Below are 21,864 nucleotides of genomic sequence, written 5' to 3'. Positions count from 1 at the left end.
CGTAGTCTTCTCATAGCCCAGACCGGATCTATCTCCACATTTCCTTGATTCGGTTAGCAAATTTTCTAGTTTAGGATCACCCTGGGCATACCTCCAAGTATCCTTCAAACTCAAGAGAGGAGACTTCTAGTTTTAGTTTTTCATTTTCTGATTTTAGATTTTCAACTTGGGACGTTTTGAAATCTAAATCACATTTAGTCTTTTCAAAACAATCAGAAAGATGTGATTTTTCTAAAACTAGATTTTCAAAATCTTCTTTTAACTTTAAAAACTTTTCTTTTTGAAGTTTAAGTTTTATAGCTATCTTACAACTTTCCCTGTATAGGGCATTATAAGCATCTTGTAAATCTTCATCGTTTTCAGGGTCACTCCTCAGATTTTCATCATAAGTTGAATCACAACTCTCCGAGGAAGTGACTCTGGCTAGAGTCATTAAGGCTTTGATCTCATTAGAAGATTCGGGTTCAGAATCATCTGACTCAGAAGAAGCTTCAGAGCAAGACGATTCATCCCATGTGGCCAACATGCCTTTTCTCTTTGGCTTGTCCCTTTTTGGACACTTATTTGCCAAATGCCTGTATTCATGGCAGTTGAAACATTGGCTGTCTTTAAGTGATTTTCAATTTTTAGATCTACCCTTTTTCTTCTCAGAGGGTTTTTGAAAATCAACTCTCCTTTTGCTTTTGAAAATTTTATAAAACCTCTTGGCTAATAGTGCCATGTCATCTTCTGAATTTTCGCAATCAGAATTACTAGAATTATTTTGAGAAATACATTTAGATGACTTAAGGGCTATAGACTTACCTTTAGGAGCCTTGAAATTTAACTCGTAGGTTTGTAAAGAACCAACAAGCTCTTCAACCCTCATATTATCCGTATCACGAAGTTCCTAAATGGCAGTGACCTTAGAATTGAACCTTTCAGGCAATGAGTGCAGTATCTTTGCACAAACTTTACTTTCTGGGATGCTATCTCCAAGACCCCACATTGAGTTGACTATGTCATTCAATTTAGTATAGAAGTCTATGAAAGTTTCACTTTCTTCCATACGTATTTCCTCAAACCTAGTGGTAAGGATTCGAAGTTTAGATTTCTTGATTATAGTCGTACCCTCGTGTGTCATTTCTAAGATATCCCAGGCTTGCTTTGCAGTATCACAAGATATAATTCTTTTGAATTCATCTGGTGATAGTGCGCAAGTGATTGCATTTAAAGCTTTAACATTGGCACTACTCTCATTTTTCTGAAGAGTGGTCCATGAATAATAAGGTGTAACTTTAACAGATTTAGTTCCATCAGTGCCTAGAACTTCAGATGTAGGTGGGTTCCATTTAGTCACTGTGGCTTACCACACGCTCTCATCGATGGACCTTAAAAAGATCCTCATCTTGGCTTTCCAATAAGCATAATTGGAGCCATCAAAAGGTGGAGGCCTAGTAATAGAGAGGCTATCAAAATTTGACATATTATAAGCTCGAGATCGGTTAGTTCAGGAAATGAATCCAAATAAATGAATTATTAGGCGTTGATACCACTTATAAAGGCCGAGCTCTAAGTCCTGGGGGGGGGGGTTGAGTAGGACTATGCCAAATAAAAATTAAATGCAGAATTCAAAGATAGATAGCACAATCAAATAATAAAATAGCACAAGTGAATAGCAACCTCAAATGCACTAGTCTTGAGAGGTTGATACAAACTGAGTTCTAAGGACAACCTAACACAAAAAACCAAAGGCTTATGATAGGACAACCTTTCTAGAACGTTTGTAAGTATCAAAAACCTAAACCAATAAAGAGGTAAAGGAAATAAACTAAGTTATTACAACATTCACCACAAGTGTATAAAATAAATTACACCATTCATCACAAGTGCATAAAGTAAATTACAACATTCAAACACATAAACAAATCCAATTATCCACCACAACTCCAGGAATTATAGGTGGTTCGTTTGTGTGTACACCAACTGTTAGCAAACAGCTACACAACTACTCCACTCCCAATATCCACACCCACGGGATATTGACTTTCACTATGTAATAAGGTTTTCCAAGGTTCACCTTAAAACCTTCACAATTGTGTCTTTCAAATGGGCTTACACAATCACAAAAACCCCACAATGAGTTTTTCCTGGCTAAATCTCACAAACCAAAAATGCAGAAATTTAAATACTTATTTGAAGATTCCGATGTAGCCCGGTAGAACCAATTTGATGTAGACGTAGATATTCAATGTCCAATCTCACAAATGAAAGAGTTTTAGGTCTAAATGATTTTTAAATCAAATCAAACCGGGGCTAGCTTGATTTGATTTTGATCTTAAAAGGGTAAATCACAATTCCGCTTTTTAATATAATAGAGTTGAATAGAGATCACAAAATCAAATACAAAAAACTATAAATAGAATCTAAAATGAATAAGTAATAGCTTCACAATATGCAGGAACTTATCTCTCAGAGTGATGGCTTGATTAGGATTGGAATGAATGAAAACTCTGAGATTCATCCTCTATTTATAGGTTAAAATTCTGTTCCCTCGATTGGTCTAAGGGTTGGTTCGACTGGTCAAAGCACTAACCAATTTTCAAAATTTCTGGCGCGATAAGATAAACCCGTTACTCGACTGGTCGAGACTGTTCACTCGACTGGTCGAGCAGTGTCCATGACTGATCGAGCCATAACAAAAAATTCTCAACAAATCTTGATCTGGTCGAGAAACTTCTTGGACTGGTCGAGCCAGTGCTTGGACTAGTCGAACAAAGGCTAGGACTAGTCGAAGAAAAGCCTATAAACTTATACATTGACCCAAATTCAATATGCAATCAAGATGACCTATCCTATGGTCAATCTAAGGTCATTCATACCTTGTTTATGAGTTTGAAACATCGAAACATCGACCGCTTTCGATTACTTGAAGTACATGAAGCTTGTCCTTGAAGTCTTGAACTTGAGCTAGACTTAAGATAGTGATCTTGAACTTTAGCTTGAGCTTCAAACTTCTGTTCTTGTACTTGAGCTTGTAGTTTTGAACTTTGTCAACGTTATTCAACTTGAATATGCAAAAAAGTTTGACGATGACGTGGACAACTTAAAATGTAGGAAGATGATCTTTCTAACTTATCAAAACATGATACTGATTCTAAATGGTTTGGCTGATGGGGACATTATGCGCACATGCGCACGCATACCACCCCTCCTATGCACGTACATACGAAGAAGGAGGGCCCCACCGTCGATCTGATTCGATGACGACGTTCAGGGAGGGCCTCCTAGTTAGAAGACGAAGTTTGGTTCAAAAGAGTGGGCCCGATAGTAAAGTAAAACCCATCATGGGTCTCATGATCGCAGCCCACTAGTCGGATTGATCTCATATTTTAGGTCTTGCTTATTGATATTATTTAGAACATCATGAACGCTTTAGATTTCTTTGTTTAGTTTTTACTTTAGTTTACTTCATCGCCGAGTAATAGGTTGCGCACATGGCATGAGTTTTGAGGTATAGAGTTTTCTTATAAATAGGCACTCCTTGTAGTTCTTTTGATTCATTGAAGATTAATAAAAATTCTGCGTTTTCCTACTCTCTGAGTTGTGAAGCCTAATTGGGTGCGAAGCCCTCCTATCATCGAAGGGTTAACTACTGTGGTGCGAAGCCACATATATCCCGATTTGCCCCCATTTATCGCCATCTCTACTACCCATTTTCTACCATCCATTCTTCTCATCTCACCTTATCATCTACACTTCGAATCAATCATCTATTGCAGCAATTCTCCTCCCCACAACAGAATTTCAGAATCTGGCCCTACAGGAGGGCCGAAACTTCGGCGGAGCACTACGCATAAACTGTACATCGGATCAAGTTGAGATTTGGGGGTTTTGGAGTCCATTCCTGGCCGACCAAGGTTAAGGTGGCCTTTTTTTGAATAGTGGGCCCCACACACGTGCGGCCGGGATCACACGCATGTGCGTCTGGGCCATTGTTGTTGTCCACGCGTGCGGTACTTCTCTGGTTCGTCTCTCTCCTCTTTTGCACTCCACTTTCACCCAAAATCCCTAAACCTAACCCTAAATTACTCAATTCTCCAATTTTATGCCCCTTTTCTTTCCCCAGGGTTCCTCGAATTGGAATTTCTGAATCCCTTGGATTAGGGACTGATTACTATGCATGTGGATGATTATTTCTTATCTTTGAGTCTCGTTTGGTTCATAATTTTTATTGATCTAGCCTTATCATGTGTAGGCTTGGACCCGCATAGATTCCCCTTAATTGAATGTTTGGACTTTCATGTGGGATATGGAATTTGTGTAATTGTTTTTGAACTAACGTGATCTTAAGCCTGAAATCTCGCATATAATATTTAATTTTCATGTCCTGCATCATTGGCACAACAAAATTTGACAAATCCGGGTGCTGGATTTCCAATATAACACTTACAAATTTCTCCACCAAATTTGTGTTTTGATGTGAAACAACTCAAGTGGAGTTGTTAAAATACTAATACAAAGAGTTTCCAAAAATATTTGGGCAAATTTTTTTTTTTTCTATTTTTTGCTGATTTATTATGCTGGTTTTTGTCGAAATTTTGCAAATACCATAAAATATCGATGATATATTGCCAAAATATCACAAATATTGCAATATAGTGGCCAACATCAAATGGCACTTTGGTTGTTACAATGTGAGGGTGTTGGCAACATGTGTTATACCCCCATGATTGTGAGAAGCCAATGAAGCCAAATGATCTCACTGGCAGTAGTAGGCAATTGCACATAGCTAGTGGTTCTTAAGTCTCTGCAAACGATTGAAGCCCAACATCCTGCCTTTTGCTCTTTGAAGTAGAGGTGGCAATGGATTAAGTGCGGGTCAGGTTGGGGTCACCCAAGTTCAACTCGTTTACTTAATGGGCAAGCCAAGCCCAATGTAACCCAATCAAGCCTGCCCACCTTGTCAAAACCCAACCTCAGGTTTTAGAAAGAAATATAGGGCTAATGGTATGCTTGGCCAGACTGAATTAGTGGATGCATATATACATACACACATCATATGTACACATCCATACTTATCTTCTATTATTTTTCTGGGTTTTTGGTTGGGTCTTCTGGCCCAGCCCGTTGATTACTTATATAGGTGGGTTGGGTCGGGTAGGGTTCAACTTCAACCAGTCTGACCCATTTACTTAAATGGGCCACAGTTTCTATTCTGAAGCCGACCCACTACTATTTATTGGCTTATTATTTACTACCTTGCAACCCGCCTTGAAGTGGGTTGGACCAGTTGACCCATGAACTGAATGAACCCACTGCCACTCTTACTTCTAAGAGATCAACAGGTAGTCAAGGAAGATGCAATAGCCAATAGTCGATCAATGATCAGTGGGATCACCAGTCCAATGAGCATAACATATGGACACAACTCAAGTGAGGATGGGGATGGAAGAAATAAGGACCAAGATATGGTCCCTCAATAACTAAAGAATAATCCAGGTACCAAGAAGCTGGCAGTAGTTTGTGGGATCAGCTAATGGCTCCCCCTTAGTAGGATGAGGCTTCAAATTAAGCTCCATTTATGTGGTGTCTGTCAAGCAGGTGCCGGCAATGATGTCATAGATATACTTTTGTTGGGAAAGTAGATATACACATGGAGAATAGGCTACCAATTCCTAAAGCAGTATCATAAGTGACCTGGATCCTTAATGAACTGTCCTCACAAGCAGTATCTCAAAACAACATCGACACTGAGAAAAATGCAAAGTGAACAAACCCTCATCTGCAGTACCGTCTCACAAGCTACCGCACTTCTCAATGAACTGTCCTCTTCTTGCCTGAACTTCCATAGTCATTTCGCCAGTACAGTTCAAAGATTTTAAGGGTCTGATACCTAGTCCACCAATCTCCTTCATTGAGAAACCTGCCCCCCATCAAGTAGGTGATTTTTGTGCTTGTAGTCAACCCCTCTTCAAAGAAACTCCAATAGATGCTTTCCTTTATGTAGATAATGTTAGTTGGCAATGGGACATTGACATGGAGTAGATTGGAATATTCGCCTAAGGCTACTTTTGATTAGAGTAATGTGATCTCTTGAAGATAAATAACGGTTCTTCCAATTTGATAGCTTTCACTCCATTCTTTCCACTGCCATGTTCTAAAGATGCTTGGCTAGTTTACCAATACAAGGAGGAAGAGTGAAATATGTTGATGAGAGCTTACCTAGCTTGCACCCTAAAATCTAGGTGAAAATCTAATCTCTGCCTCACCTGGTCTTAAACCCTACAATTCAATTCTTAGAATATTATTCTGACATTGAAGCCGCCTCAAAACACCAAAGGACTTTGTGAAGCTTATCCATTTGAACTTGATTAGCTTCATAGAAAAGGATTGTATCATTGGCCGATTGGAGATGAATGACATGAAAATTAACATTTTCCACTGAAAAACCATTGATGAAGCCTTCTTCTGTCACGACCCTAAATCTAGTGTTGGTAATCCATGATTACGGGACACCAAATTTTGGTTGACAGCCTCCGTAGAACTCCGATTTTGGGACTTCCAACTATCACATCCTAAGTCCCATAAGCGGGGCTCCATAAGGAGGATTTCTAAAAGTAAAGACAACAAGCATGTATGTCTCAAAATTTCATCATATTCAACATATATTATTGTGTACAACTGAGCACATCAAGGCAAAAACAAAACATAAACCATGTCATATTTACTATACCTGATGTACATCTTCAAGGTATTACAAAAAAAATATACACTGATATGTATAAAACAAAAAGGACAACTGGATTCTGTAGCCTCTACTCCTGCAGCTCCCTACTCTCACCTGTAACAAAAAAAATAGAAAGGAAAGCTTGAGCTACTAAGCCCAGTGAGTGCGTGTGCAGTGAAAATGCATGTTTCATGTCATGCTCCTCTAATGCACATGCTTTCTGGCTCGATAACAATAAAATAAAGATACAATGCCTACTCTTTCAACGTTTCTACAACTTTCCACATTTCTTAATTGGATCACCAGGGTCTAAAACAGAGGTGGGACTCGCATATGATTACTATCCACTTGTGTAGACTTTTCCACCGTGGTCAACTACAGAGGTGGGACTACATAGTTCACGGGCCAAACTAATCTAACCCACTTGTGTTAAACCTCACTATTTGCTTAACAGCGAGAAGTAATAAGTCGCCTGGCAAAACGATAGTGGACAATTTACGAGCTCGTCACTCACAACCTATCTTTGCTTGCCCATAAGCAGGTCAGGTCAAACCTCTCAACCAATCGACACGCGTCGGTGGGAGTCGATGCCTACTTTGGTATTTCGGCATTCCAGCGCTCTGTTCTTCCACCCGGTCTAAGCATTGGTCGCTTCCAATGGTACCAATCGGGGTTTAGGGACTTTCACCCACGGACCCTCTAATCATGTCCTGTTGAATTACACATTTCCGGTGTGGTGTCCAACTCAAGTTATAATAAAGTATGTTACATCGCATTTACAATTACCATATGCATAAGTCCACATACAAGCACAATATGTCATGGTTTTCAAGGCAAACATAGGACGACCTTCTTCATATGGTCTCCTCATACCTTTAAGTTCCACATTTAAATTCCTCATAAGGGTCTCATGTAATACATCATGTATCTAGACGGTTTACATACTCATCATAGACACATCGTGTGTCGCACCACAACTCACTATGATCACCATATCATGATATGAATCATTCACTCTCAAGCATACAATGATACAACAACTATGAGTCATGCATATGATATGCACATGACTTAGCCAATCTAATTCCAATCCGGGATTTATTCTGCTAGAAGACTTCATGTTACAAGCATGTTTTTTCTCAAGAGGTAACTATTAAAAAGATGTAGGATATTTTTTTGAAACAATTTGCCAAACAGATAGTGGGCGGATGTAAGGGACAAAGAGAGAACCCGTTTGTAAGCGACAAAGAGAGAACCCGTTAGAAATACGTATGACTTTCATCTAATCCGCCATTAATAACCTAGTCAACTAACGTAGAAAATCCACTTTCATCTAATCAGCCATAACCTTAAGAAAGTCCAGCAATAACCTGACGAATTTAAATCAGCAAAGCTAGTCTTCTATAGGGTTTTGAAAGAAAATCCAGCAATCTATTAACCCTAAATACAAATCCAGCGAAAACCTAACCCTAAAACAGACAATCCAGCAATTATTTAACCTTAAAACAGAAATTTCATGAAAATCCAGCGAAAACCTAAGCCTAAAACAGAAAATCCAGCAATTATTTAACTTTAAAACAGAAATTTCAGCAATCTTCTAACCCTAAATGAAAATCCAGCGAAACCCTAACCCTAAAACAGAAAATCCAGGAATTATTTAACTTTAAAACAGAAATTTCAGCGATAGGGTTTTGAAGAAAACCTCGACGTACACATATACGTGCTCCTAATCTATACACTCACCTGGAACTATCAAAGGATTGACCTGCAATCTCAGCTTCTATTTCCTTTTCTTCTTCTTCTTCTTCTTCTCAACTTCACATTCAACAAGAAAGAGTGCTGAAAAATAAAATCCTGCAAGAGGGTTTTCATATGTGTGGACTTGAAATTAGTTTTAAAGGGTTAAAGGATGTTTTGTGATGATTTTGAAAAGTTAAAGCGTATAGTAGCAATATAACAATGTTATTTAAGTAGTTGGAATTAACGTATTCCAAGGAGTTTAAAAACATCGAGGTCGTTTGAGTATATTTTCTCAAAATATACATGTACATATCTATGCATAACTTACACTCCGGGTGTCCTATTGACATGCCGTTTTCGCCATTAACTCCGTAACCCGACTACGGTTACAACGGTTAGGCTCACGGACCTAACAGATTTTGAAAACTCGATGGTGGGGCTCCGCCAGATAAAATAAGGACATAATTATCATTTCTCAGATTATTTAATTTTAAGTCCATATCTTAAATTTGGACATCGGGTTGAAATACGGCTTGCGGCTTGATAACAGAACAACATTATGAGCAAGTCAAAACATTCTCGAGGCCAATAGACCTATATTTAACGGCTATCCAGTGTACAAACCAGATTTCGGGGTCACAGGTCTTACATCTTCCCTCTCTTTTTCCAACATCCTGCCAAGGGCCTCAGCCACCAGATGAATAAAAGGGGGTATAAAGGATCTCCTGCCAAACCCTTATTTCAATAATATGCTAGTTATATATGCATGTATAGATCTAGAGATTTTCTAATCCCATCATCTTACCTAAGGCAGTTCCTCTACATGCCTCTACATGTGCCATTGTGACAGAAATGTGTGACTGCAAGATCCAAGTAATCTGTCAGGTGAATCCACCTTGCAGATGTCTTTGCCTAAAAATATCAGGATGGTCCACCAGTCAGGTGGGACACCGATTATGTAACAAATCTAAAAGAACTTGCCCAATTTTTTTCTAAGCTGCCTATTTGCTTCTAACATTGTGGTCCACATGATAAGTGGGCCAGCCTGGTTTTTGGGCCAGGCATCCACAAGGTGGGACACAACTGGTAGATGACTTGGATCTCTCACACTTGTGACATGTTCGTGCTCGTGCATGTGGTGGCGTATAGATGCCCTACCTTATACATGTGTGTGGGATTAGCAAACGTCTTGAACGTAAGTTTATATTTTGAAAAGTCTCTTCCCTTTTCTGCTTCATTACTGTTATTTAGACTTATCTATCGTAGGCATTTTGCAATTGATTCTTATTTTGTTTTCTAGAAATAACAAGAAACACCCTGTCGACCAAATGTTTACAGCACTTTCTCCTTGAAAATGTGCTTCTACCATAAGATTCTTTCCTAGTAACTTTCAATACTATGATTTTTCAAAGTTGTGGGAATACTTCCAATTTCTTTTGGAGAATTGCTCAAATATCTGGACTCTATTAAAGTAATGACAAAAAGGCCCTGATTTTCCAATATGAAAGTGTATTTCCTTTTAAGCTTTTGCTGGCGAAAATACTATGTTTTCGACACCGTTGTTGTCGAAAAGAAATTGCTAGATTGAACTTCGTATACTTCCTCTGTGCTATAAATTGCATAGCAAGCCAACATTTTGCTTCCTTGTTATCTAACAACAGGATGAAGTACTTTCACATTTGGGGCCCGGACATGTACCGTCAACAGTTGATCCAGACACTGCCGAAGCATTCGAAAGAGGGAAAAGATTACCAAAACGTCCAGTCAGAATCAGCGCCTGGAAGCTTGCAAAGTTGGATACGAATGAGGCAATGAGGGCAGCAGCTAAAGCTAGAGCATCATCGTCCGTGCTACGGCCCATCAATTCCCGTCATCAATATGATTCTGATCACGGCTCAAGTGGAAATATAAGCACCAGAAGCAGTGTTGTCAGTACAGAAGTCGCATTCAACAAAGACGCTAGATTGAAATCATCTCCCATGAAGAGTTCTTACCCACCGAGTCGTGCAAGCAGGGATGATCTTGAAACGTGCAATCACAGCTTAAGTAGTTTCAGCAGTCCCCGTCACATAAACAATTCAGTTGGTGTCAGTCCATTGGAGCAGCTTCCTTCAAATATTGATAACTTCAACCCAATATATCAATCATCTGCTGATCAATCTCCATGGTCTGTAAAAACAAATGGTGCGAGCCAGAATGCTGTTGCCAGTAGTGTAGACTGTGCCCCAGTTGGAAGAAACAGCACTGTTATTTCAGAGAACCTGAGATCTTCAGTATTTTGGGATCAAGAAGCGGGCCGCTTTATGTCACTGTCTGCTCCAAGAAATAACAGTCACGGATTAGGAAACCGCATTGGGTTTTCTTCTCAAGTTGCTGAACCGGACCTTTTGTACATGGGCCAGTCAATATTCTTTGGTGGGCCTATTTTAAATGAAGGGTCAGCGAGGAGTTCAAGAAATGGTGGCCCATCAATGCCCACTTTGGATAGAGCATCTACTTCGAATGATCAGAGAGGTGAGACTGTGAGTGGAAGAGGATCAAATCAGCTTCCCGTGTTTGTTCCAAGGGATTCTCAGATAAATTAGTTCTCTAGATTGCCTTGAGCCTTTTCATTTGTTCCTAACATGGCTTCTTTCATGTGGAATCATCTGAACCATCCATTGTCATGGAGGAATGGGACAGAGAGGTATTGTTAGTTTCAGTCCAATATTTTTCTCTAGTCATTTTCTTTTTTCTTTTCCCTGGCCATTTCATTTTTCTCCATCTGTAATCTTGAGATGCATCTTTAATGGAAGTGCACGTTCCTTGTTCACATGCGTAAGGCATCTCTAAAGTGTATCATCAGTTATCTCACATGCGATCAAGCATGCACTCATCCATGATTCCATGTACGTATTTTTTTTTTCCATTGCCCATCAGTGCGTGCCACTTCCCATGCTTTAATTACAACTTCAAACACATGCATGCGCAAAGACATTGTAGGCATCTGTTTGTATATACGTTCACAACTATATACATGCATGCACAAAGCTACATGTATGCATATACGCACATTCAAAACTCATGCATAGTGATAATTGCATCTGCATTCGTCCTATGTGCATAAGTTTGAACATGCATATTTATATCTACTCTCCATGCATACACGTCACATACATGTAGGAACTGCACTTGTGTGCATGAATGCTTGTGTAGATTGTAATCTTATACTGGGACATTGCTATGGCTACGATGATACATATAGATAGATTAGCATACATATTGAGACATCTACTAAATCCGCAATGCATATTAAGGCGAACAAACGTAGTAAACAGATATTCAGTTAGGACAATGGATGAGTGAATGTGGGAAATATATAATTAAGGACAAATGATGTGGAAAACAACAAGTGATAAATGTAAGGACCCTAGTAATTATGGTAAGCCCTTGTTTGGGCCTAGATGAGCACCCTCAGCGATTGATCCTGTTATCATGGAATCATTATAAAGGGTAAGAGGAAAACCCAAATCCCAGTCATTATCTAAGCTTGGAAGGTAATTAGAAGGCACAAGTTCCATTACTTTTCAAGATCAAGAAGCAGAGGATGTACTTGTCTCTTGCATTTTTTTTTATTTTTTTTTTCGTTTTTCTTTTTTGAAGGGCAATGAGAAATTTTATTGAAACTATGCTGAGATTGTGTAATAAGCTATAGACTGAAAGGTAAATTACATTACAATCTTTTTAGGACTTTATACTAGTAGTCCATTCCAATACAAAATATTTATCCTTCAAAAGTACCTCCCTCTCCTTACGCAAAACATTGCCAAAACATCTACCATTTCTTTCCACCTAAATAGTTCACTAGATGGCAAGCAAAGCCAGTCTTCAGAGGTCTGCCTTTTGCCTTTCAATCCCTCGCCGTGCCAACTTGGGAGTAAATCCTTCACCGATTCTGGCATAGTCCAAGGCATGTCGTGTCATGCCCTGAAAATCGACACCCAACTATGATGACTTCGATCGTGAGTTCCCGAGCGTGAACCTAACAAAAGTGCATGTGGGCAAGTTCCCACGTGCTCGCGCAGTCCGGTTAACAGTCACCCATGATCAATAATCATAGTAGCTTTAAATCAGTGATATCAAGAGTTAAGCAAAGATAAATAAACCCAGAAATATACGGCTAATATTCAAAATGCGAAATTCCAAAATTGGTGTCCACCCAAATGGGGGCTATACAAGTAACAATAAACATTTAACAATATCAAACCATGGAGTCCAAGTTGGGGACTCCAATATATACATGTTTTCTGTTTTCGCCCAGCGCTCCAAAAGCATTGACGATGAAACGAGCCGATCTATGCTGGCACATCTGAGACCTCGATGGTACCTGCATCAACAATATCGTCTGCTTTGTGTTTTAAAATATTGTCTCAGGTGGGAGTGAGTAGCTAACTCAGTGGTACCTTTTTTCAAGTTACACATGTTATCAACACAATCAAGCATAGACAATGATAGTAATACAAAACAAACAATTCCCAAGTTAATTATTTAAATGCATGGATAACATGATGATATGCGTAATCGTTGGCCCGCAACAGAACATAACAATGCTTACCATGATGATATGCGCAATGATTGGTCCGCAACACAACCTAACAATGTTTGCCATTATGATCTGCATGATTAGCTAAGTAATTATTATTCCCGGTTCAAACAACAGCTTGGCGAAGTTAGGATACCGCTGTTGTATTGCGGGTTTCTACCCGAATCACATGGCTCATCGCAGCACTAGGTGGCTCCTTACCAATGTCCCTTGATCCAAGTTTGGGTTCATCACCCAATAGTCCATATAACTTTATCAGATTGATAGTAGGGCTCGTCACCCAAGGACATTCACAATTAGGGCGAATGTCGTCATCCAAGCCCCAAATGTGGAGAAGGCACGCCACCCAAAGCATTAACAACATGGTAGGATTGCGACATTTATCGATGCTTGGTGGTCATTATGGGGAGGCTCGTCACCCAACGTTTTATTAACATGGCAGGCTTGTTACCCATTATTTTACTTATGTGGCAGGCATGTCTCCCCAGCGTAGGTCTACTGCTCTGACATGGTATCCCATACCACCATGCCCGACCTCCTGAGTCTTGTCGAATTGTAACACATTAACGGTTATGAGTGAACCTCATTCATTGGTGACAAGGTATTCCAGATTATTTAGTGTGTCATACAATCACCAAACATAAAGGCGATCAAGCTAGGTATTAGACTGATCTGATTGACCAAGGGGAAACCCTAGACTAACCGACATTGGGTGCAAAGCATCCATGTAGTTCCAACTACTTCTGATCGCCCATGTTCCACCTAAGTCAATCACATACGTCGGGAATGACCAACTACGGCGGCCATCCCTTGCTTCTACGATTGGCAAGGCTCGATACGTTATAATAACAATATAGCTTACTATGTATGCAACAATGTTCACATAAATAGCATTTTATCACAACAAGGTATGTCAATTTGATACATATACGAATCAACATAATCGAAAGTATATCGACGCAATCCCACATATATCAACGATTTCAACTTATTACCCCACCGTGGTACAATATAACACAAGTACCACCATCACAATCCAATGTATGTCAACGCGAACCAAATACGTATCAACAACTCAATTCGCATGACATGACAGAGTTCTAACAATAGGAAACTGATATTGATCAAGCATTTCATCAAACAGGTTAACTACTAATGATAATATCATTAAGGTTAGCATTAATAAAGTAAATACGGCATGAATATTGCATAGACTCCTAAACTACAACAAAAATCATTGACTAATGCCCTCTAGCGTTTATAAATGAAAACTTAGGAAAATAGTTTGCACCTTAGAGGGTTTTGCGCGATCTAATTGTGCTTAGGGTTAGGGTTTTTGGAGGGAAAACACCAATTCCTATACAAAGTCAAAGGAAATCTTATTAGGAATCAAGAAGCTAACATCAACTCGCTAAATCGAAAGGTTAGATGCGATTCTTACCTCCAATCGCAAGCAGGTGTGGACCTGATGAAGGATGTGATAGCGATTAGGGTTTAATTGCAAGAACTTAACAAGAACCAACACCAATATCCTCCCTTAATTTCTTTCTTCTCTCTCCTCTCTCTCTCCTCTCTCTTCTCTCTCACCCAACCTAGGGCATGAAATTCGTATTGGGAGAGGGGGTGCCCAAATGAGGGTCTTATATAGTGCTTGAAGTGGTGCATTTGGCCCTAATGGCCTGTATTTGATATATCAACCCAATGGGAGGTTGTTTCTAACTATTGGGCTCACTTGGAGGTGTACGGTCAATCTATGCTGTAGAATAGTTGTCCTAAGTGGTGATTTACGTAAGACTTCGATTGCCGTGCCATTCAGACATGATAATCAACAATTATGATCAAAAGTCAGTTCGACTGTCACCGATCATCGGGGCTGCGGCTATGGGGATAGTTGTAGGGTATTAACTTAGATTGGTGCCCTAAAATTGGTTGCGATCTAATGGTCCGAAAACCACAGCTTTAGCAAAGATCGGATGTGGACAATCAACTTAAGTTTTTGACATATTCTAAAGACATTTACACATCTCACCTTGCGAGCCCAAGTTGAACAATTCGATGCGCGATCTCGGCTCGAGATCTCGCGATGAAGGTCAAGCTCGCCAAGGCGAACGTCTTTCTATAGTTTCGCGTCTAGCGGCCCACTAATGAGTGGTTTAGGGCTTGTTTGGTTAATCCGAGCATTTTTGGAATAAGTTATACTACGAGATTTCTCGTGCATGACGATTAGGGTTTGGATTAGCTAAGTTCATTGTGTGACCTATTCGTAATTAATAGAAACGGTGATTTGATACTAATTATCCTAAACTGTTGGTTCTTAGGCTAAGAGAATCATTAGGTCTATTTGGTTTGTTAATCAAAATTCGACCCCTAGTTGTCTTGGCTTTAGGTAGGTCTTTTTTAAGATACAATTATCTTGATTAGTCAGTGATAGGTCGGCTAGATTGGGGCCTTAGATGGTCCGATTACAAGGCTAGACCCTAAGTTTAAGTGATCAGGCAGATTCGAAAGCTCCTTGAGGGTATCTAATCAAATATGTACAGTTCGATTTATCTCTAAAAGCTTTGTTCGAAGTTTTGTTGAGGTTTGATACTTAGAAATAGGTTTTCATGCATAAGTTTTTAGGAATTTCAAGTGTGGACATACATATTCATCATATTTATTTAAAGTTTCAATTGTAATGCCCCATATTTTTACCATCTTATCATGCCTCGAAAATTGGCACCCAAGTACGAAGACTCTGATTTCGAGTTCCTAGGTGTGAACCTAGCAACAATGCACACGGGTGAGTTCCCACATGCTTTCGCAGTCCGGTTAACATGATCAGTAATCATAATAGTTTTAAATCAGCAGCATCAAAAGTTAAGCAGAGATAACTAAACCTAGAAATATATGACTAATATTTAAAGTGTACAATTCCAAAAGTGGTGTCCACCCAATGGGGGTGAAACAAGCCACAATAAACATTTAACAATACCAAACCATGGAGTCCACCTAGCTAGGGATTCCAATATACAAATCCTCACAATGTACAAATAGAAAGAAGTGAGGTGCTCCGCCTAAGCCTGCCCATCCGACAACTGGAAGTACAGAGCGTCATAAATAAGGTCCATCAAGTTTTGTCTAATGTGTCAGTCTCGGTGGTACCTGCATCAATAATATCGTCTGGTTGGTGTTTTATAACACCGTCCCAGGTGGGAGTGAGTATCTAATTCAGTGATGCCATTTTCAAAGTTACACATGTTATCAAACCATCAGCAATGATAGCATTACAAAATAAACAATTCCTAAGTTAATTATTTAAATGCATAGATGACATGATGACATGCGTAATGGTTGACCCGCAGCATGACCAAACAATGTTTACCAAAATGATCTCTCCACACAATAATGAGCAACTCCTGACGGGTTACAAATTGACCCATAGAAGGATCTGATAAGGAAGCAACTTGATCTATCACTTAGCCAAATCATTTTATCCTTCTCCTCTCGCTAGTAAATACAATTAAAGACGGTCAAGAAGCCTCACAAATTCCACCATTTCCTCATCTATCAATCTCTCCGACAAGGAGGGAACCAAACTACGTTTCCAATAAAAGAGAAGCATTTGGACACCAAAATGTTCTTCTATTAGGAGATGCAATTCTTGGGCAAACAACCTGAAGATGAGAGTTCCCAGTCCACACATCCTCCCGTAAACGGATTCTCTCCCCATTCCCAAGAAAGAAGCCAATCCTAGCTCTGATTTCTTCATTTTACGAAGAGTTTCCCTTTTACAAACTAAAAACCCTGTAAAGAGAGGAATCCTTAACCCGCCATCCCCCATCCTGGCATCCATATTTATACTTGTAATGAGCTCTCTCCACAACAAGTCTTCCTCCTCCCGATTCTTCCTCTCATCCCACCCCTACCAAAAAAAAAAAAATCTCTTCTTAGCTTTTCCAACCTAGCGAGAACCGACTTGGTCATATGAAGAGGAACACAAAGGACAAAAGGGAATTTGATAGAGCAGACTTTCTGAGAGTTATTTGCTCACCAAGAGATGAGTACCGGCACTGACATTTAGCCAACTTCCTTTTGAACCGCTCCACCACCTTGTCCCACAAGTGGTTCGCCGGTTTCCCAATACAGAAAGGAAGCCCTAGATAAGTCAAGGGAAAGGTCCTCTCTCGAGTATCGACAACCAAAAAACCCTTGCCAACTGAGCGACCTCCTCCCTAGACATGCAAACTTCCAAAATCTCGCTCTTGGTTACGTTCAAGTTGAGACCGATATAGCTTAAAAGTATAGGATGATCATTCTGAACTTTTCCACCATAGCCTCCTCAACTTCACAAAAGATAAAGAGTGTCATCAATGAACTAGAGATTGGAGATTGAGGGATTCACCTTATCTATCTTAAACCTACGAAAGAGGCCAACCTCCTACCCTTTAGCTAACATCCTTCCCAAGGCCTCGACCACCACCACAAACAAATAGGGAGAGAGGATTGCCTTGCCTTATTCCCCTCGAAGGCTTAAAGTACCCTTTGGGAGATCCATTCACGAAGTTGGAAAAGCAGCTGAACTGATACACTCTCTAATCCACCCTCTCCATCTCGGCCCACAACCTATTAGTCTTAGCATGCAATTGAAAAACTTCCGGTTGATGTGATTATGAGCTTTCTCCAAATCTAATTTACAAATTGTCTTTACCTCTGTCCTTGTATTGAGAGTTGACGCACTTGTGTGCTATAAGAACACTATTAATGATCTCTCCACACAATAAAGGCACCCTGATTCTTAGATACAACTCTCACCAAAACTGCTCGAAATCTTAAAGCCAACACAAGGATCTTGTACAACTCTCCAATCAGGGTAATCAGGCTGAAATCTTTCAAGTGTTCCTCTCAGTGACCTTTGGGATCATGACTATGAATGGCGCTCCTAACTCCATCGACAAACATTCCCTTGGATAGAATTCCGACATGAAGCTCATGATATATTCCCCTCTAACCACCTCCTAGAATTCCTGATAGAAGGCTAATGGGAAACCATTGCGACCCGGGCCCTTATCCTTTTCCAAAGATTCCACAACAACCTTGACTTCATCCTCCGAGAACGGCCTCTCAATTGATGCAATTTCAACTTTGGAAAGACCACAAATCTTGAGCTCATCCATCAAGGGCTTGTATAATTTGACCACCGATATGCACACCCGATCTTTTTCGTTGATTCTTTTGCCATCCTCAACACCACCACCAATCTTACTGCATCTTGCATGCGTCGTGACGGTACTATGAAATAATCTAGTGTTTTTATCCCTCTCTAACCAAGTGGACCTCGAATGCTGCTTTCATTTGATCTCTTCCTCCTTAAGATGACTCTAATATTCTTGAGATAGCCATGCCCTTTGGTTCATTTCTTCCTTTGATACCTCCTAAGTATTCCTCCTTTATATCGAGGGCGTGAATTCCTTTCTGTAGATCATCCATCTCCCCCTAATGCCTCCTCGGGAATTTCATCTTCCAAGAAATGATTTTCCCTTTCAGAAGCTTTCGCTTTTGACTTATCCAAAACTTGGCATAATCCTCAATAGTAAGGAAATCCATCATTCTTTAATGAGGTCATCAAACCTTTCCACCTTTAGCCATGATAGCTCGAACTTTGGCCCCCCAACTCTCCACCTCTAGCTACAGCAAAATGGGACGATGATTTGAGACAAGTTTTAGCAACCCTCTTAAAGAGGCCAATGGGAATTTCTCCACCCACTCTACTGACAACAAGAATTTATCTAACCTAGACATCATTGGCTTTACTTGCCTGGTCCACCAATAATACTTTCCATCCACCATCAAAAGGTCCACCCACCCGTGCTTGTCAACCCACGATGAGAACTCCTCCATACCGCGTGTAATCTTGCCCTTGTTGGACTTTTCAAAAGAAAATCTTGCCATGTTGAAGTCACCTCTTATATTCCAAGGGAAGACAAACCTCTCACGCATGAAATTGAGCTTCTCCAATAAGTCGCACCTCCTCACAGCTTGATTCGGCCCATACACTGCCATGAAGCATCACTGGAATCTAGACATAACATCCCCAAGAAACATCGACAACGAGAAGGGCCCTCCCCAATAAGCCTCCTTGGCCTAGATATTAGAATCCTAAGCGACCAGAATCCCCTCGAATGACCCAATAAACTTAATAACCACCCACTCCTTTGGGGACACTTTCCATAGAGAATCCATAAGCTTTTTGTCTATGGCCTGCATCTTGGACTTTTGGAAAGAGTTCACCCGAGGCTTCCACCTATGGTAGATATCATTAATTTTTCTCCTCTTTTGCAGCAACCCAACCCCCTTACGTTCCAACATAAAATCTTCATTTGGGCACTAACTTCCCCTCCTTCCCTTCTTAGCTCAAGACTCATATTCCCTAGCTAAGAAATTGACATCTGAAATAAGACTTACTAGCTCTCTCTGGCCTCCAGGGATCGTTGGATCTTCCTCTGAGGTGGAGGTTAAGGCATTTGACTTAACTTCTCCTTCACAAAAAGGAATAATACATAATAATCTTCTACCTTGTTGCCAAAAGCAATGCCCACCATCCTACCCACTTGGTGCATCGCCACTTTAAGCCATATTTTTCTGCTAGCTTTCACCATTTGGTCACCGAAACTGACTTCCTTAGCAATCTTGATGCAGGACGTGTGATCTAGACTAAATATGATGCAGAGAAATTATAGACGTATTAAAGAGCAATTCAAAGCATAAAATATACTAACCTACCACAAATCTAAGAAAATGAATAAACAATAAAATTCAGATACCAAGCTAAATCACAACACCATAATAAACTAAGCTATGTAAAATGAATTTCAAAGGGTCAATGGAAGGTAGAACTTCCACTTTAGCATAGGCTTAGGTCTAATTCAAAGGGGCTGATTTGGTCTCTCTAGGGTTGAGGATTTAATAATCTGGGGTAAGGGTTTGAGAATGTAAAGTTAAGGATTTGAAAGGAATTAGGACTTCGGAAGGATTTGGGAATTTAGGATTTTATAGGAAATAGGGAATTATGATTTCTTAGGGAATTGGGGATTAGGGCTTAGGAAAATTAAGAAAACTAGGGTTTATAGGTGAATGGGAGCTAGGGTTTTAGGCTAGAGTTTAAGGGAAAGGAAGAAGAAATGAAGAAAGGGAAGAAAAACGGAGAGAAGGGGCTGACCATACGGTTGTAAAGCCCTGTCTGTACAGATGTACGAACTGACTAGTATGGACATGTAGTGCGTACATGTAGGGGCTGATGGTGATGGGTTGGGTTTAGTGGAGTGAGGAATAAGAAAAGATGGGTTTGGGGCAATGAATTTAGGTTTAGAAGGATAGAGTAAAGGGATTTAGGGTTTGGAGAAGAAAAGAAGGATTTGAGAAGAAGATTAGAAAGATAAGAGAGATACATTTTCAAAGAGAAACAAAGATGATAGATTATGCCTCACACATTGGCATCACACTATCAATCTCCATTCACAATAAATTTTCTATCTCAAAGCAAGAGAGGTGTTTTTATTTTTATTTTTATTTTTTATTTTAATTTTAATAATTCAAAACGTTCAATAATGGGCTAGGGTTGAATATCCAATCTTTTTGTAGTCCCAAGAGGGGCTTTTTACAAAAAGGCGCTCAGATGAAAATCCTCACATAAGGACGCTCAATGAAATGACATTTGTTCTTAACCCCCTAATCTTAACAAAGTATCAAAACAAATCCAACATGAATAATCAACCAAATAAAAGAAATAAATCTAAAACATCCTAAAGTCTACGATCAATGTGATATAAGATCACAATGTTCTAACTGTTCGATCAAAGCGTCCTGAAGATCCAATCGTCCGATCAAAGTGTCCTCAAGATCCAATCGTCCGATCGACGTGTCCTCGCAATTCAACAGCCCAAACTCCTCAATAAGCAACCCACATGTGTCTTCCTAGTGAAGGGTCTTTGAAGATACACGATCATGCATGTGGGGTCTTCAATGTGGCCCACTTGGGCCCATGTAGTGGTCACTAAGCCAAAGTGAAATTGGAGCTGATCTCCTCCTTTGGCATACCCTGTAAGGTGCTTGGATGTCCTCATAAAATATTTGGATACTAGAGAAACACGCACCCACAACCACCCTCCGCTGGTGCCTGTGAGGAGAAGTCCCCATTGGTGCCACAGGGTGTCCTATAAGAGGGTCCATGGTAGTTGCTTCACGGACTACAGTAGACGAGCGCCACACGTCCCTCGTCTTGTTCGGTACTCTGCTGGAGCACAACGGTGTCCGCCATTGCCACGCCTGAGCTCCCCCTTGTTGGTGATCCGACGACCTCTACCCCCACTTCGACCTCCGTCTTCCTCCTAACAGCCCTTGGATCTTCCACCACTCGAATGGAGGCTCTCTGCCTTCATGATCGAAATCATCTTCAGAGCAACTATCAGCTTCTTTTGATAGACATCCGAGCCACCATTACCTCCAATCCTAACTCTATTGTTGGATCGATCATTAGCATCTCAGCGATACAGGAACCGATCATCTTGAATGCACTGAAGAACCATAGCTCCAATGGTATCCCCCATAGCTAGTACCACTCTCTCACCCGACCAAACACTGATCTCTCTTCCCACTAATACAACTGCTTGTATTGCTTCATAGGACCATCGTCGAAGAGAGCTCTGACAAGCATAACTCGGTTGATCTCCACTATTTATCTAAGGGATAACTAGAACTCCGGCTATGATAGGGGCTTGAGAGAATAGTCTGCTTCCTCACTCCACTATCAAACAACCACACCTTTACCTCCTTCAGGGTGGTTTCGGCCCTCGCC

General features: G+C 40.2%; 1 protein-coding gene across 2 annotated transcripts in view; it reads left to right on the top strand.

The window, feature by feature from the left end:
• The window catches only part of LOC131236987 (probable protein S-acyltransferase 19), a 32,304-nt gene extending 21,043 nt beyond the window's left edge, over positions 1 to 11,261 (top strand). For both annotated transcript variants that reach the window (XM_058234589.1, XM_058234588.1), the window contains one exon: positions 10,111 to 11,261. In XM_058234589.1, coding sequence (XP_058090572.1) covers positions 10,111 to 11,034 — 924 coding nt within the window. In that variant the 3' untranslated portion in view covers positions 11,035 to 11,261. The remainder of the gene's footprint in view (positions 1 to 10,110) is intronic.
• The last annotated feature ends 10,603 nt before the right edge of the window (positions 11,262 to 21,864 follow it).

This window comes from Magnolia sinica, chromosome 2 (assembly GCF_029962835.1).
Source record: "Magnolia sinica isolate HGM2019 chromosome 2, MsV1, whole genome shotgun sequence".
In the NCBI taxonomy this organism is placed as follows: Eukaryota; Viridiplantae; Streptophyta; class Magnoliopsida; order Magnoliales; family Magnoliaceae; genus Magnolia; species Magnolia sinica.
Note: the sequence above shows the minus strand (reverse complement) of the source record. Positions and strands in the feature narration are given on the sequence as shown.